At 48.4% G+C, this 14,442-nt stretch overlaps 1 protein-coding gene and 4 non-coding genes across 5 annotated transcripts; 2 read left to right on the top strand and 3 right to left on the bottom strand.

Moving 5' to 3' along the window:
• Positions 1–102: 102 nt before the first annotated feature.
• TRNAE-UUC (transfer RNA glutamic acid (anticodon UUC)) lies at positions 103–174 on the top strand. Its single transcript has one exon. It is a non-coding gene; the product is annotated as a tRNA-Glu (tRNA).
• A 5-nt stretch (positions 175–179) lies between these two features.
• Positions 180–251, top strand: TRNAQ-UUG (transfer RNA glutamine (anticodon UUG)). The gene has a single exon. It is a non-coding gene; the product is annotated as a tRNA-Gln (tRNA).
• A 1,750-nt stretch (positions 252–2,001) lies between these two features.
• TRNAQ-UUG (transfer RNA glutamine (anticodon UUG)) lies at positions 2,002–2,073 on the bottom strand. Its single transcript has one exon. It is a non-coding gene; the product is annotated as a tRNA-Gln (tRNA).
• Positions 2,074–2,078: 5 nt separating this feature from the next.
• TRNAE-UUC (transfer RNA glutamic acid (anticodon UUC)) lies at positions 2,079–2,150 on the bottom strand. The gene has a single exon. It is a non-coding gene; the product is annotated as a tRNA-Glu (tRNA).
• Positions 2,151–8,602: 6,452 nt separating this feature from the next.
• Positions 8,603–9,442, bottom strand: LOC149352889 (uncharacterized). Its single transcript, XM_089575736.1, has one exon. It carries the CDS (start codon positions 9,440–9,442, stop codon positions 8,603–8,605), a length of 840 nt encoding a protein of 279 aa, XP_089431862.1.
• Between the last annotated feature and the right edge of the window lie 5,000 nt (positions 9,443–14,442).

Here is a 14,442-nt window from a genome sequence, read left to right on the forward strand (position 1 = left end):
GCTAGGGAATACTAAGACATGAGATTCCATTGAGTCTGGACATTAAGGGTTTTATGCAAGCGCATAATGCCTAGAATGTCCTCTTGCTCCACCTCGTCGTGTTCCGGCGTGGTCTAGTGGCTAGGATACCTGGCTTTCACCCAGGAGGCCCGGGTTCGATTCCCGGCGTCGGAATGTGTGGTCTCATGGTGTAAGGGTTAGCACTCTGGACTTTGAATCCAGCGATCCGAGTTCGAATCTCGGTGAGACCCTTTATTTTTTAACCTACTATTTTGCTGCCAAAGTTAGCGCTTGGGTGTCCACGGCCGAGTCAAGCTGTGCAGCTTTTACTATGGGCACCCTGCCACCATGTACATTTTGGTGGTGAAATAAGCATTATTATTATTATTATTATTAATTTAGTTTAGTTTAGTTTTTGTGGGGTTTAACGTCCCAAAGCGACTGAGGCTATGAGAGACGCAGTAGTGAAGGGCTCCGGAAATTTCGACCACCTGGGGTTCTTTAACGTGCACTGACATCGCACAGTACACGGGCCTCTAGAATTTCTCTTCCAAAGAAATTCCAGCCGCCGCGGCCGGGATATTATTATTATTATTATTATTATTATTATTATTATTATTATTATTAATATTATTATTATTATTATTATTATTATTATTATTATTATTATTATTAAGAAAAGGCGGAATTCTAACTGGTTAAACTCCGAAATTATGCTGGCAATCGCAAATCGATATTGGCTTTGGAAACGCTCTAAACGTATTGCTAAAAACAATCATCTTCGTTCTGAATACAGAACCGCCAGGAAGAAGGTTGCGGCACTTATTCGATCCGCACGACGGCTATACTTTCAGCAGCAGTTCCAACGATCCTATAAAAATCCTGCAAAAATGTGGTCTCTGATTAAACAGCTTCGGGGAAATGATGGGAACCTGTCTTGTTCGGACGTTTGGGTAGACGAACCTGTGTCGAAAGGTGACGATTTCAATAAGTATTTCACGCTAGCGGCCGAAATGGCAGCAGCACGGCAAGGCTTTAAATGCACACTAAAAAATTCTTTATCAGCTTCCGCATATCATCCAAGGCTATCAAAGGACGATCTTGCCAGGCTGGTGTTTAGCTTCCGACGAAACAAGCCCGCCGGAATAGATGGTATATCGGCTGCACTGGTAAAGCGGAATTTTCACGTACTTTCGGACATACTGCTCTTCTTGATTAACAGGTTTCTGGAAAACGCCGTAATACCTGAAGATTTGAAAACTGCTATCGTAAGGCCGCTGTTCAAGGGAGGACAAAAGAACGCTATCGAGAACTACAGACCGATTTCTATCCTGCCAATTTTATCACAGATACTAGAAAAATTCCTTTTTGGTTTTGGTTCCCATCATTTCCCCGAAGCTGTTTAATCAGAGACCACATTTTTGCAGGATTTTTATAGGATCGTTGGAACTGCTGCTGAAAGTATAGCCGTCGTGCGGATCGAATAAGTGCCGCAACCTTCTTCCTGGCGGTTCTGTATTCAGAACGAAGATGATTGTTTTTAGCAATACGTTTAGAGCGTTTCCAAAGCCAATATCGATTTGCGATTGCCAGCATAATTTCGGAGTTTAACCAGTTAGAATTCCGCCTTTTCTTAATAATAATAATAATAATAATAATAATAATAATAATATCCCGGCCGCGGCGGCTGGAATTTCTTTGGAGGAGAAATTCTAGAGGCCCGTGTACTGTGCGATGTCAGTGCACGTTAAAGAACCCCAGGTGGTCGAAATTTCCGGAGCCCTTCACTACTGCGTCTCTCATAGCCTCAGTCGCTTTGGGACGTTAAACCCCACAAAAACTAAACTAAACTAAATTAATAATAATAATAATAATAATGCTTATTTCACCACCAAAATGTACATGGTGGCAGGGTGCCCATAGTAAAAGCTGCACAGCTTGACTCGGCCGTGGACACCCAAGCGCTAACTTTGGCAGCAAAATAGTAGGTTAAAAAATAAAGGGTCTCACCGAGATTCGAACTCGGATCGCTGGATTCAAAGTCCAGAGTGCTAACCCTTACACCATGAGACCACACATTCCGACGCCGGGAATCGAACCCGGGCCTCCTGGGTGAAAGCCAGGTATCCTAGCCACTAGACCACGCCGGAACACGACGAGGTGGAGCAAGAGGACATTCTAGGCATTATGCGCTTGCACAAAACCCTTAATGTCCAGACTCAATGGAATCTCATGTCTTAGTATTCCCTAGCCGACAAGCCGCTTGCACGAAAGAAACTAGACTTGAATCGGACAGGAAGTCAAAATTTGAAAGGCAGGAACCAAGGTTGCATCGAGCTAGCAGTCTTATCCCAGTATCCCAGAGGGAGGAGGAAGAAGAAGAGCGCTGAGAACGGTAGCTTCTCTTGATCGAGCTTCTTTTTTTGCAACATATTTTGTGCTTCTGTGGCCTTCAAGGCGGCCTCGCCGTCCCAGGCGATGGCGGATGACCCGCCGCCTCTGCGGCCTTCTGTGGTTAGCAGTGCAGACCGCACATATCAACCTAGATGCAGTGCTGATCTCCCCTCAGAGCTCCCGGGGTCATCTAGTTTTTCTGACTCGGATGACATGGAGTTCCGCGGTGGCTACATCGAGATTGTGAGTAGGCGCCTGAAAAGGAAGCTCTCCAAAACCCCGACAGAGTATGGGCCCAGTGTACGTACGAAGTGGGCTAACCAGTCAGGTGTGAGCACGAAGGGGCTTAACCAGCCCAGTGTGAGCAAGAAAACAGTTAACGAGACCAATGTAAGTGTGCAATCTCTCACTTACACGATTTCATACATGCCTGTCGAGGATTTAGAGAATCTCAACTCCATCAACAGGCAGACTGACTCTTCTTCATGAACGACTGGTTCCGGGCTAAGTCAAAGAAGTGCGTGATTCACGAATATACACCGTTAGGAATCGCACGTCCACTAAGACTGCTTAATTAGTGACTGGTGTGCGTACAAATTAACTCAACGGAATGACCCACATTTGAAGGACGGTGCCTATCCGTACTCCGTTTACAGTCCGACACCCGCGAAGAGCACGACTCGCTCATCCGAGTACATCAGCTCCGCCATCTTCAGACAGGAAGTTAGCCTGCACCGGTGTTGACTTCGGCGAAGCAGTCACCTTGGACGGCTTCCTGAGAAATGGAACGCGTCCCAAGATGGCGGCTGTCCGGCTATAGCGTCTACTCGGAGGTATGGAAACGCACCCCAAGTGTCACGCGGCCCCAAGTGCAAGCAAGGTTGCAGCGTTCAGTTTCCATTACGTCTGCGTACTTGCGCCATGAGGGGCTTGAACATTCACCAACTAAAAGCGTAATCTTGGCTTTCATACGCAAGTTAATGGCTGTATCCGGTCACAATCGGCGGACAAATTGTTGCGTACATAACACACCACAAATTATTAGGTGTTAAGATAGACTGCGACCTATCCTGGACAAAGCACGTTTCTTTGCTCAAGAAAAAAGCTTGACAGCTTTGCAAGTATTGTGCGGTGCACGGCAGGGAAATCTTGGGGTCCCACTGAGCGATCTTATACTTCACGTGTACCAGGCGCTGGTAGTCGGTCTTCTCAGATACAGTGCACCCGTTCTCCTGGTGGTCAGACTATCAGGTCTGCGTGCGCTAGAAAGCGCGTAGTCTCGTGCTTTAAGAGTATACTTGGGTTTGCCACGCAAAACTTCTACATGGGGCACATTTTACGAGGCCCGCGCCTGCCCAGCACGAATTTATTTTCAACAGGAGCCTATTCGTGTGAATTTGCGACATCTGACCAGGCATCGTCATCACCCCCTGACAAATACTAGCGCTGTGCGTCCAGATTCAGCCCTTTCCAAAGCCCTCTGGATGTGGTGCAATGCGGTGCCTTCGAACTATATGCCACACCAGATTGCGGAGGTGCCACTTTGGGCGCTACCGGAACCATATATACGTACAACCATTCCAGGGATAACGAAGACGCACATCCCAACAGTCGGTCTGAAACAGCTGCGCTTTCATACATTGCATCTATGTATGATGACTCCCAGAATGTTTTTGTGGACGGATCCGTGACGACCCCCTCTGCAGCTGCAGCGGTGATAGTGCCAGGAAATGCCTTTTGTCACCGTTTCAGGCTGATGCATAAAACGTCATCTATACGGCAACCAAATTGGCAGCCATACGAGAGCCCGTCCGTTATATTGGTCACCAGTCAGCGCACCAATGGACTTTATTCTGCGACTCGAGATCGGCATTGCAGGACGTACAAACTTATGTAAAACCAAGGACAAGCGAGCAGCTTGTTCCCTTCAGTTTATGCAGCCATAAACTGTAGGGAGCGCCTTGCATTTCTCTGCTTAACATGCCCAGCGTACCTCACAATGTCTGGCTGTGCCTTTAGGCTGCGAGGAAATTAAGGGTTTTCGTGATTTCGCCGTTCCGAAAACTTGTGAGCACCTGTACGTTTTGGCTTCTTAATTTCAGCGAGAATATCCTCAATGCGTTTTTGTTCTCTAAACTATGCTTTTGTGCCTTTATCTGTTAATGCTGTACCTACCATTAACCTAGTCATGGTTCATAGTGCTGTTCTTAACCTTATTTCAAGTGGTTTTGTAGTCCTCTGAATTTGGACACCATATGTGAATACTGGCGGTATTCATTAATTATACACTTCTCTTTTCGTGGATACCGATAAGCAGCTGTTCATAATTTGAGAGAAAGGCCTGCCATGGCAGCATAGTGACTGACATTCAGCTGCTGATTCCAGGGTAGCGGGATCGAATCCTGGTTGCGATGGCCGGATTTTGGTGGAGACGAAATGCAAAAGCGCCCATGTGCTATGCGAAGCACACGCCAAAAGATGGACGAAATCGCTGATTCCGACCGTGGACAGAGCACCATGTGACCCGATGTCACTGGCTCCGCCTCGTCCGTGCACGACTCAGGTTTCGCTAGCCAGGGACGGTCATGCAGGTTCCACACTCTTGCGTAAGCTGCAGTCTTCTGCGCTTTCAAAAGTACAACTCTTGAGAGTGTGCCTGCATCCCCGAGCAAGCTCCCTGAATAACCTCAATTACTGGAATTTTCGCTTATTTTCTCTTTCACTTGGATGAGGGGGCTTTTATGCGATTAAATAGGTGTGTGTGGCTGGAGTGGTTTCCTCGTGTGCCTATTTCCTTTGTTTTATGGTTTTGTGGGGGTTTTAGCATCTCAGAGCGAATCAAGCTATGAGGGACGCCGTATTGAAGGGCTCCGAAAATTTCGGCCTCCTGGGGTTCGTTAACGTGCACTGGCATCGCACAGCACACGGGCCTCTAGAATTTTGCCGCCATCGAAATTCGACCGCCGCGTCCGGGATCGAACCCGCGTCTTTCGGGTCAGCAGCTTGAAAGACGCGGGTTCGATACCGGCCGCGTCGGCCGAATTTCATTTCCTTTGAGTTGGTACAGTTGTCGGAGGGGGGGGGGGCGGCATTTGCCGCACTCTTGGGAGGGAAGTTGGAGTAAGGCAAGGGAGAGAGAGGAAAGCAAGGAGAGGCCGACGGCGCGGGAGGGAGAGGCTTACCACAACTGGTTTTCCCGTCTGTCCTTGCCGTCATCGTACTGCGTGCTCTGACAAAAAAGGCCAGGGTAAACTCAGAAGTTACTTTTGTCTGCACAGGAATACGATATGTCGCCGCAAAAAAAAAAAAAAAACGGAATTCACCTGTAGAAAATGATATTCGAAAAAAAAAATTGAACTATCTTCTGAAATAAACACCGAAAAAAGTCCACTGGGTTCCCAAAATTAACAGCCGAAAACTCTCTATGCATACCGCATACCTTGAGAGTAAGAGCCAAATCCACTTCAGGTCATTCTCATTCTTCTGATAATTGCTCTCTTGTGATCAGAATGTGTAATTGGTTGATCGAAGTACCTGGATATAGTCAGTAACTACCTGCAGTTGCCTTATCATCTATAGTCAACTGTAGCTGATTTGCCCGACTGTTCATATTACTTTCGTTTCCTTCATTATCTTGTAATGCACTTATTTCGAACTTCCAGTTTATTTCAATTTATTCCAGTTTATTCCCTTTGGTACTGTCAACATCGGGGCATCCAAAAGGCTGCCCTGAACTCTGCTTAATTCGGACAAATTTTCAGTTCCTTTAGAATCCGAATTACCTGAGGGTCAAGTGATTTCGTATTTTAACTTGACATTGTGGTTTGCCTGTCCACGCCCTCGGTAATTTGCTATAGTTCATCACAAGTTGTTTAACAGGACAGTATTCACTTTGAAATTTCTGAGGTATTCCGCATTACTGTGTACATATTTCTTCGCAATTTAATGCTCTGAGTGCCTCTTGCGTGCATGCAGTAAATAACAATGAAGAAATGGTGTTTTTGTGTCACACCTTTTTTGAACAAGCGCAGAAAGTTGGGCTAGTTTCGTGTGAATTCATCGTGAGAAACAACGGGAAAGACGAGACAAAAGTGTTCGTGTTGTCAGTCTTCCTTTTATCCAGTCTTTTGCGCTGTTTCTCAAGATGGAGCCTTTTTTATTTATATTTTCTCACTTCTTTTTTTCGAAGAATAAGGCCCTCTGTTGATATTTTTACCAATTTACAGCAGACTTTCGCTGGGACAAACTTGATTAAGCGGAATTGTCGAATATGACAAATGTAAGCGCATTTGATTGGTTTTACATAGACAAAATTAGCTTAGACAAACTTTTCCGTATGTACCTTGGTTAAGAGTAACTAAATTTCTCAGAGACCATGAACCACAGACTTAGTGCTGCAGTCCTCGTGGAGCGTTCGCGTGGCATTCTCGATTAAAACGAGAAAAAAACTTCAAAAGAAGGTTTCTCCCGCAGGAAAGCATATCCCGCCTACTAAAGGACTTCCCGGCACCTTTGCTTAAAACTGCGGGAAAGGTTCCTTGCAAGGGCACATTTTAGTGCGTGCGGGGAAGGCCAAGCACCTTCGCGCCTGCATGGATGGGGCGCAGAATTCTGATGTCATCAGATCTCGGTACCGCACTCGTCTTTTTTGAGTTAAGATGGGAGCCGAATTCTCAACTGCCACGGCGTTGCAACACGCGTTATCGCGGCACAGATACCTGTCGCCTGCGGGGACAGAGATGAGTGGTGCACTGAACTTAGTGTGCACTGAACTGAGTGTGCATTCAAATAAGTGTGCACTTAAATAAATGTGCACGCAATTAAGTGCACGCAATCAAGTGCACGCAAATAAGTGTGCACGCTAATAAGTGAGCTCGCAAATAAGTGTGCACGCAAATAAGTATGCACTCAACTAAGTGCACAATGAACAAAAGTGAAATTAACTTGGTGTTCCTTATTGTGATTCGCTTTGTGTGCAGTGTGATGTGTTCATAAAGGACTTCAGTTATCGCGCTGAACGTGTATTGCTCAGCAGTGTGGATGTAGCATGCCCAGCGCCTGGCCTAGACGACAGTGGTTCGATACCGCTTGACCACCTTCCGTCTTTTCAGGAAACTGCTTTTCTACTTAACACGTTTTCCACCGAACGGGACCTTCAATCTCTATCGCGTTAAAAGCTTTTACATTGTCTTTCTGTTTTTTTTTTTTCTAAGAGTGCATGTGGTCTTCCATTTCTTCCTTTGTCTCTTGTTCAGTATGCGCTGTTCTGCACCATTATGAATGCGCACCGACTAGCCTCAACATCAGCTCTGTTGCGCTTAATTTTTGTGTAGTGGCATCTTTTTTCTTCTTTTCTAACAATTAATGCGTGTGGCATCTTCATCGTCAAGTTTCCCCTGTTTTCCACCATTACTTCACCATTACTTCAATGGCCTCTGACACGCCTAGGACAAGTAGTTGTTTTTGCGCCTCTAAGTATATCCCTTAGTGCAAGACGCATTTCATTTCATTTACATTGTGCGACTCTCTTCGGGAAATGGAGAACGCACAGGCATTCGTTAGGGAAGATGACATTACACTGCACGGAAACCAGCGAAAGCTGGCGTCACGTGAACAAAAACAGGCTACACAGTCCTTAACGCCTCAGAGTGCGAGTGACCAGAGATAATTGTCGAGTTGTGCCCAGTTGAGCTTTAGACGGGACTTTACCAGGGAGTGCAGACGTCCACACACCTGTCTGCAGAAACGGAGCACCTTGGCAGCAGGTTTACGGAGGCTGATTGCCCAATCGATCTCTCTCCCCCTTTGGATCCTCCACTGAAAAAATTTCAGTCTGCAAACAAATGCGAGTGAAATCGGCGTTTTGCCGTCTATTTCGACAATGGAATTCTCAAAATTTCCAAGCCAGCAATCAAAAACAAATAGGAAGAAAATAATCTAGTGCCGCAGCAAATGAACCCAAGTCAATATCATCTCAGGATTATCACTATCAAATTTTGGTTTCGTTTCGACACCGCTGAGATGCAGACGGTTTTTTTTTGTTTTTTTTTTCACAGGCAGCGTGCATCCTTGGTCAAGTTCCTGATTTCAAAAAAATTCAGCGATTTTTTAACGCAAGGAATCCACGGGTCCTTCCTCGGTTCTGGAAGTAACCTGTACTTGTCTAAATTGGTTTACACGTCGCATCTAGAATCACTGACACCATCGTCTAGTCTTTGCTGGCCCCATGCTTCCCCCGGGCGCCTGCGGGAGACCCCGAACGTCGTATTTCCTTTTGGCTTCTCTTCGCAGCTCCGCTGTCCGACGACACGCTCGTAGAACGGTTGTGACGTCTGCCTCTGCGCTTACGACCGGCGCTGCGCTTTGAAGACAGTGAGCGCGAATGGCGGCGCTTCCTGGGCGCTCGATTGCCTGAGGCGCTGCGGCCAGACGAGCTGGACCTAGACCGGCGACGGGATCGGACGCGACGCCGTCCGCCACCGCTGCTTCGAGAATGGTGACGCCTGCTTCGGTGCCGCTTCTCACCTCTGACACTGCGAGATTTGCTTCCCGGTCGCCGGCGGGTACCGCGCGTACGTGCACCCCCGTCGGTGCTGTCTGATGGCGGCTCCGTTGCCTTGCCAGGAGAACGGCCCCTCCGGCGGAGGATCTTCATCTTCACTTTATCTGTTGAGGGCGCAGTGGCCTCGCTTCCTGGCACACCAGCCGCCTTTTTCACAGACTGATTCTTGGCGATGGCAGACGTCTCCTGCAATGCTGATTTCCCTGATGTGCTAGCAGCGGCTTTCGGTACGACATCCTTGAGTACCACGGCTTCCTTCGGCGAAAGGAGTTGAGCCCTGAGGCGGCTTGTGCTAGGTTTTGCAGGCGACAAGTCAACCGCGCCCGCGGCCGCCGTTGTCTTCTTGCGGGTTCTCCTGGGCTCCGGATCCTCGGGGTTTTCCTTTTTCTGTGTCCCTCTCACCTTGGACTCGTCGGGATCGTTTTCCTTGGGGGTCAACTTTCGCTTTGGAGCTTTCCTAGTACGCCTGGATCCGTCGCTCTCCATGATCCGTTCAGGCCAGTCTCCGTGGGCAACTTGGGGCTCCACCTGGTGCGATGATAGCGGCGGCCGCCGTCGAAGGCGCAGGCAATCCAGGGGCTGGACTCAGCTTCGCGAGGCACGGGAAACGACTCCACCGCAGGTGCCTTCCTCCGTCGGGGCAAGGGGCTTGGGAACCGGCCTCGACCGGCGAAGCCCAGGACAACCGTCGGCCCGCGGGGTGACCTAGGGGCGCTACTGCCCGTGGCACGCGAGAGCGGCTGCCTCCTCCTTCTCTTCCTCTGCTCGCACTGCCGTTGTAGCGCATGCCCATGTGGCATGGCGGAAAGGTACAAGAGCTCAAATCATCGCATTTAAAGAAACACTTTTCGAATCACGAAAATGAAAGAAAAGCACCTTTACGTAGACTATATTGAAAGAGCATCCCCTTCACCTCTTCTGAGAGGGTAATTTTCGAAACCGAATCGCATCATTCTTGTTTACCTCAGTAAACATGGATGATTTCGGATTCATATCTTTTTTTTTTTCGCCGTAGGGAATTAGAGAAATGCATTATGCAAACAGTACCGCTTCCTCTAAGAGTTGTTTATAAATATTCCTTGCCCTGCCACACCGTAGGGCTGTCAGCTACATAGCCGTAACGGGACACTGAAGGTTAACTGGAGTCGACCAGTATCAACCCAATAGTAGATTCGATCGAAAGAAAAAGAGTACACTTCCAGTGGTTGAAAAGGTAAAAAATAAAATGAAACTTGGTACCGCCGTTTTGTAGTCGCTTTTGCAAGTGAAGTATTGCGACGTAAATACAGCCTTTTCAGCGAAAATCGGTGAAGCTAGGTTATATCGTCACTGATTCCACCTGTTATTGCCGAGTCGTCTCCTTCAGGAGTTTCACTCAAGGGGCGCGAAAGTTTTTAAGTCTTATTTTGTCAGCTATACGCATTTTGTTGCCCAAGAAACGTCAAAGTGCACCCAGAAAGAACTGTAGAATCTATTTTTACTCTGAACTAAAATTGTGTGAAGTTGTCGTCGGCATTCATTTCCGAAAGGCCCGCATAGGCGAATACCATAGGGAGATCATCTCATGATAATATCTATACCCATCACTTGAAACATGAAAACACGCAAACAAACATTCAGTGTCGTTTTTGTCTTTAGTCCGGGGCGATGATGCGGCAAGTGGGCAAAGATACAACGAATAGTCGAACATGATCTTTAAGAACGTGGTACATGTTTCTTATTGAGCTCCTGAGGCGGCAGTGAAAAAAGGAATAAAATGCGTGTATGTAGCTACCCTAATGTTCATAAATTTGGGTCTGCTATTCCAGTGATATGAGCTGCCGTAAAGCCTCTCTCTGATTTCGGTTTTAAGCTTTCCGCGCAATAGTTCTGGTAATCTCCGCCTTAAGTTAGTCATTGAAAAGCGCTTTTTAAAGGGGCTCTGAAACACCTTCCGAGGAGAGCCCATCAACTCTCTTAATCACTGAATTGTGTTGTCATGAACACCTGAGCCAAGTAATACACATCTACACGCAGCAGAGAACCCACACCCATGCGCGAAAGTTGGCGAGCCCTTCCCGGCAACTTTCGCCCCCGGACGTGGGGCCTGCGGAGAAACGCCGACCTTCCAGCGTGCACGGAATAAGTTTTCAAGACTGCGAAAAGCGACGAAGGAGAGAGAAAGGCGGGAACACGCTGAAATTCGAATTTCGATTAGAGATAACTCAGCTTCTACAAGGCGCACGAAAAAAATTCTTGCTGGCCAATATTCGCGATGCAGCGTGCTTTAACATCCCAGGCATACCGAAACGTTATTAGAACCCATTTTAGAGCCCCTTTAAGGGCGCCAGCAGGATTATAAAAGGTTACCATAAATACTGAACAGCTGTAGGAACCAGCGGTGATCCCAGTAGCGGAAAACAGAAGTGCCTGACGAGGAAGAAGTGGATGAGAAAGGAATGCAGCACCACGATATTTTTTCCAACATGGCTGCGCCGATTTAATGAGTGTAATCTCATCCATTCCAAGGAAACACCAACGAAATTAATACTTGTTCGCACAAGACTGCACAGTTCTCGCTCACATTTCAAACACTTAGTGCACACGTGACGTGCCATTCGTAATTTTCGCATAGGAGCCCCATATAGATCGCTATACCAGATGGTGTGACCGCTCTTCTGGAACTCTAGCTCCACGAGCACCGCCATTGGGAAGGATGACACCATTCTTGTTGACGCGCGGTCTGGTGCTCCGAAACCACGGTCTTCTGAGAACGTAAAGCACACGCCCGTCCAGATGAATGCTGTCAAGCCTGCTCTGGCTTACAGCGACATAATAGCTTGTGCTCCCTCCGCGCCTGGCACAGAGGTAGCATTCACGCACCCTACAATGTGCACGGTGCCGAACGACAGTGCCAGGAACCGTTCCTACCAGTCGGAGAAGGTGTTTCCGGAGCTGGTCCTATCGGCGACGTGTAGAGCTGTCCAAGCGGAGAGCGCAAGACCGGACAAGTATGCCCTCAACACCATCCTGAAGACTTCTCTCGTCTATGGTGCACACCACGTCGGTTGGTCATCTTCAGGCGCTACTTCTCCAGGGTTCACGTCCTGACGACCACCACTGGGAGGCTGAAGGACTTGGTGGAGAAAGGAAGATCTTCGAGAAGTTGTCCTTCCTGATGTTTGGTACCGGCTTTAAGCCTGCGTGAAGTGCCTCGAGTATACATAGCTTGCACGTGACGTCACGTCCGCCCGCATCAAGCGCTGGCGGCCTTGCTGCCGAACCATTCGGCCGTCCCAGCCCGTCCACCCTGCGATGCCAGGCCGCTCCTGGGACGCTTTAAATTATTTTCTTATCCTTTCGGGCACGATGACTACTACACAGAGGAATAAGCCATCCAATGCACGCTACTACTCTGAACTTATGCGATTGGCGCGCGTGCGCTACACAGACAAAGTGAAGATCAGCGACGATATGGATACGCGTACACGCTGCGGCCCGGAGTCGACATGACGATGGGCGTTTATGGTGTTCCCTGTAGTGACCCACGGGGATACAGTGTACGCTTCCAGCTTTGTCACGTAGGAAGAGACGAAAGCCTTCAAATAATTGGAGGCATGCACATAAGGATTTCTCCAGCAGGTGGGTGAGAAGCCTTTCTGTGGAGCGCCTACAAGATGAAAAGCTGGGCCCCGGCACGCCGCTTTCTCTGCCGTCGCTGCTCGCTGTGGTCGTCTTGCCTAGTGCTGTAGCCAAGATGCAGCGACGCGGGGCCCAGTCTGGGTTTGTGTACAAATCGGATGGTGTCAATGAAATTAAATGCATTCACTCCTTGTCCCACGTTTTCGCAAACATTTAGTTCACGGCCCAAGCCTCTTACCTGGCACAAAGTACGCTCCGCACACAAGTAATTGGGGTGTTGTCGCGGTTGAAATCGTCGCGCTTAATGCGAGCCAGCCACAGGCCACGCCGATTCGTACTGAGAGTCTTGAAGCGCTCGCACTTCCACGCGTGCGATTATCTTACGGATGCGGAAGAATTTCGTGTAAGTCGCCTTCTTCTTTCGCTTGGAGCTGTCGCTTCGGTTGGAGCAGCCAAGAGTGGCACATAAAACTATTTTAAATCTATGGATGGACGAGAACCAACACGATAGCAGCTAACAGAGGCGGCGGTAAGCTAGAAGCGGTCTGGCGGTGGTTCGGCAGCATGGCCGACTAGTATCCCACGGCCAATGAAGTGACGTCAGGGCAAGCAATGCATAATGCCACCGCGCATTAGCACTCGAACGTCGACGCTGTTAGTCACCTTCCATAGGTGCTGCAACGTGTTTTTTTTTTTGTTTTTGCCAAGGTTTCCGTGACGATATCATTGAATATTTTGGTTTCAACGCACTCTGCCATTTTTGATTATTGTTTATTAAGGACTAAACATTTTTCAACGTTACAGCTCGACCTCTATTCCTGAACTCACGGGAATTTATCGAACGCGTACTAACACGCATGATGTGGGCAGGGTCGGAAGAACTTTTGGGGCAAAGGGGAGTGCACCCGCCCCTTTCCCGCTGGGGAAAAGGCGGGTGCACTCCCCCTTCAGTACAACCGAAGACGGCTGTACTGAATCGATGCGCCGGCTACAATATTCTAGGGGGCACGGAGCAAACGAATCTGCTGTCGGGTGCAGCGACACAGTGCAGGTTTCCTTGCGAACAGCACTTTAACTTGAGAGTTGGTCATAGAAGTACATAACACAATAATCCCCAAACGCAATGCTAGCCAACGAAGGCGGTTTCTGATTCACCGTAGACTATTATTTGGATATGTACAGCCTGGAACACTCTTTTTTAACGGCCCAGATGCTCGACGTATAAAAATATGAAGGCTTCAGATTCGTGGTCCAGCCTCCGTCTGCGGGGTAGTTCCGCGTATGGTCCACGTAAGGCTTTGGGAGGGGTGTATAGTGGGTGAAAGACCTGATGCTATCTGCAGGGCCGCCGTCGTTCTTGGATCTCGTCCTGTAGAACAATATGCACACGCTAGCTTCAATTCACTTGGGCTGATTTATCTGCCAGGTCGCAATACCTTATGGCGATAGCGTAGACTTCCGCCGGACCTTCAGCCCTGAGTGTTGCGCTCGTCAGTAGTTCTGTACCTATAGCCACCCTTCTGCCTTTCTGGGTTTTTGGATGCATATGACTGGGGAGCGGAACCACCATGATCTCCCCTCTTATGTCTGCTGGAAGAGAAGTATTTTGCCGTGCTCTCGTAGATCTCCTGGTGTACCGATACGCTGAAGAATGGCTCTTGCGATGGTATCCTGTTGGAGTTGGGTTCTGCAATGCTAAGACCGCGTCTCTGATCTCATCAAGGGTGTTGTTGTAACATTCGTTCTGTTTGTTTTGGGATAAATAGCGCGAGTCACAAGGGATGGCCGAGAGCAAGACACGGTGTGGTCCCGTGATCGCGGCTTGGTTCGGGCAGTTCTCCCCCTCACGCTTCCTCCCGGTCACG

This window comes from Amblyomma mixtum, chromosome 3, assembly GCF_055824585.1.
Source record: "Amblyomma mixtum isolate Tamu chromosome 3, ASM5582458v1, whole genome shotgun sequence".
Lineage (NCBI taxonomy): Eukaryota > Metazoa > Arthropoda > Arachnida > Ixodida > Ixodidae > Amblyomma > Amblyomma mixtum.

What these genes read in the sequence shown, in the direction of transcription:
- LOC149352889 (XM_089575736.1), bottom strand. Translation starts at nt 9,442, where the DNA reads ATGGAGAGCGACGGATCCAGGCGTACTAGGAAAGCTCCAAAGCGAAAG.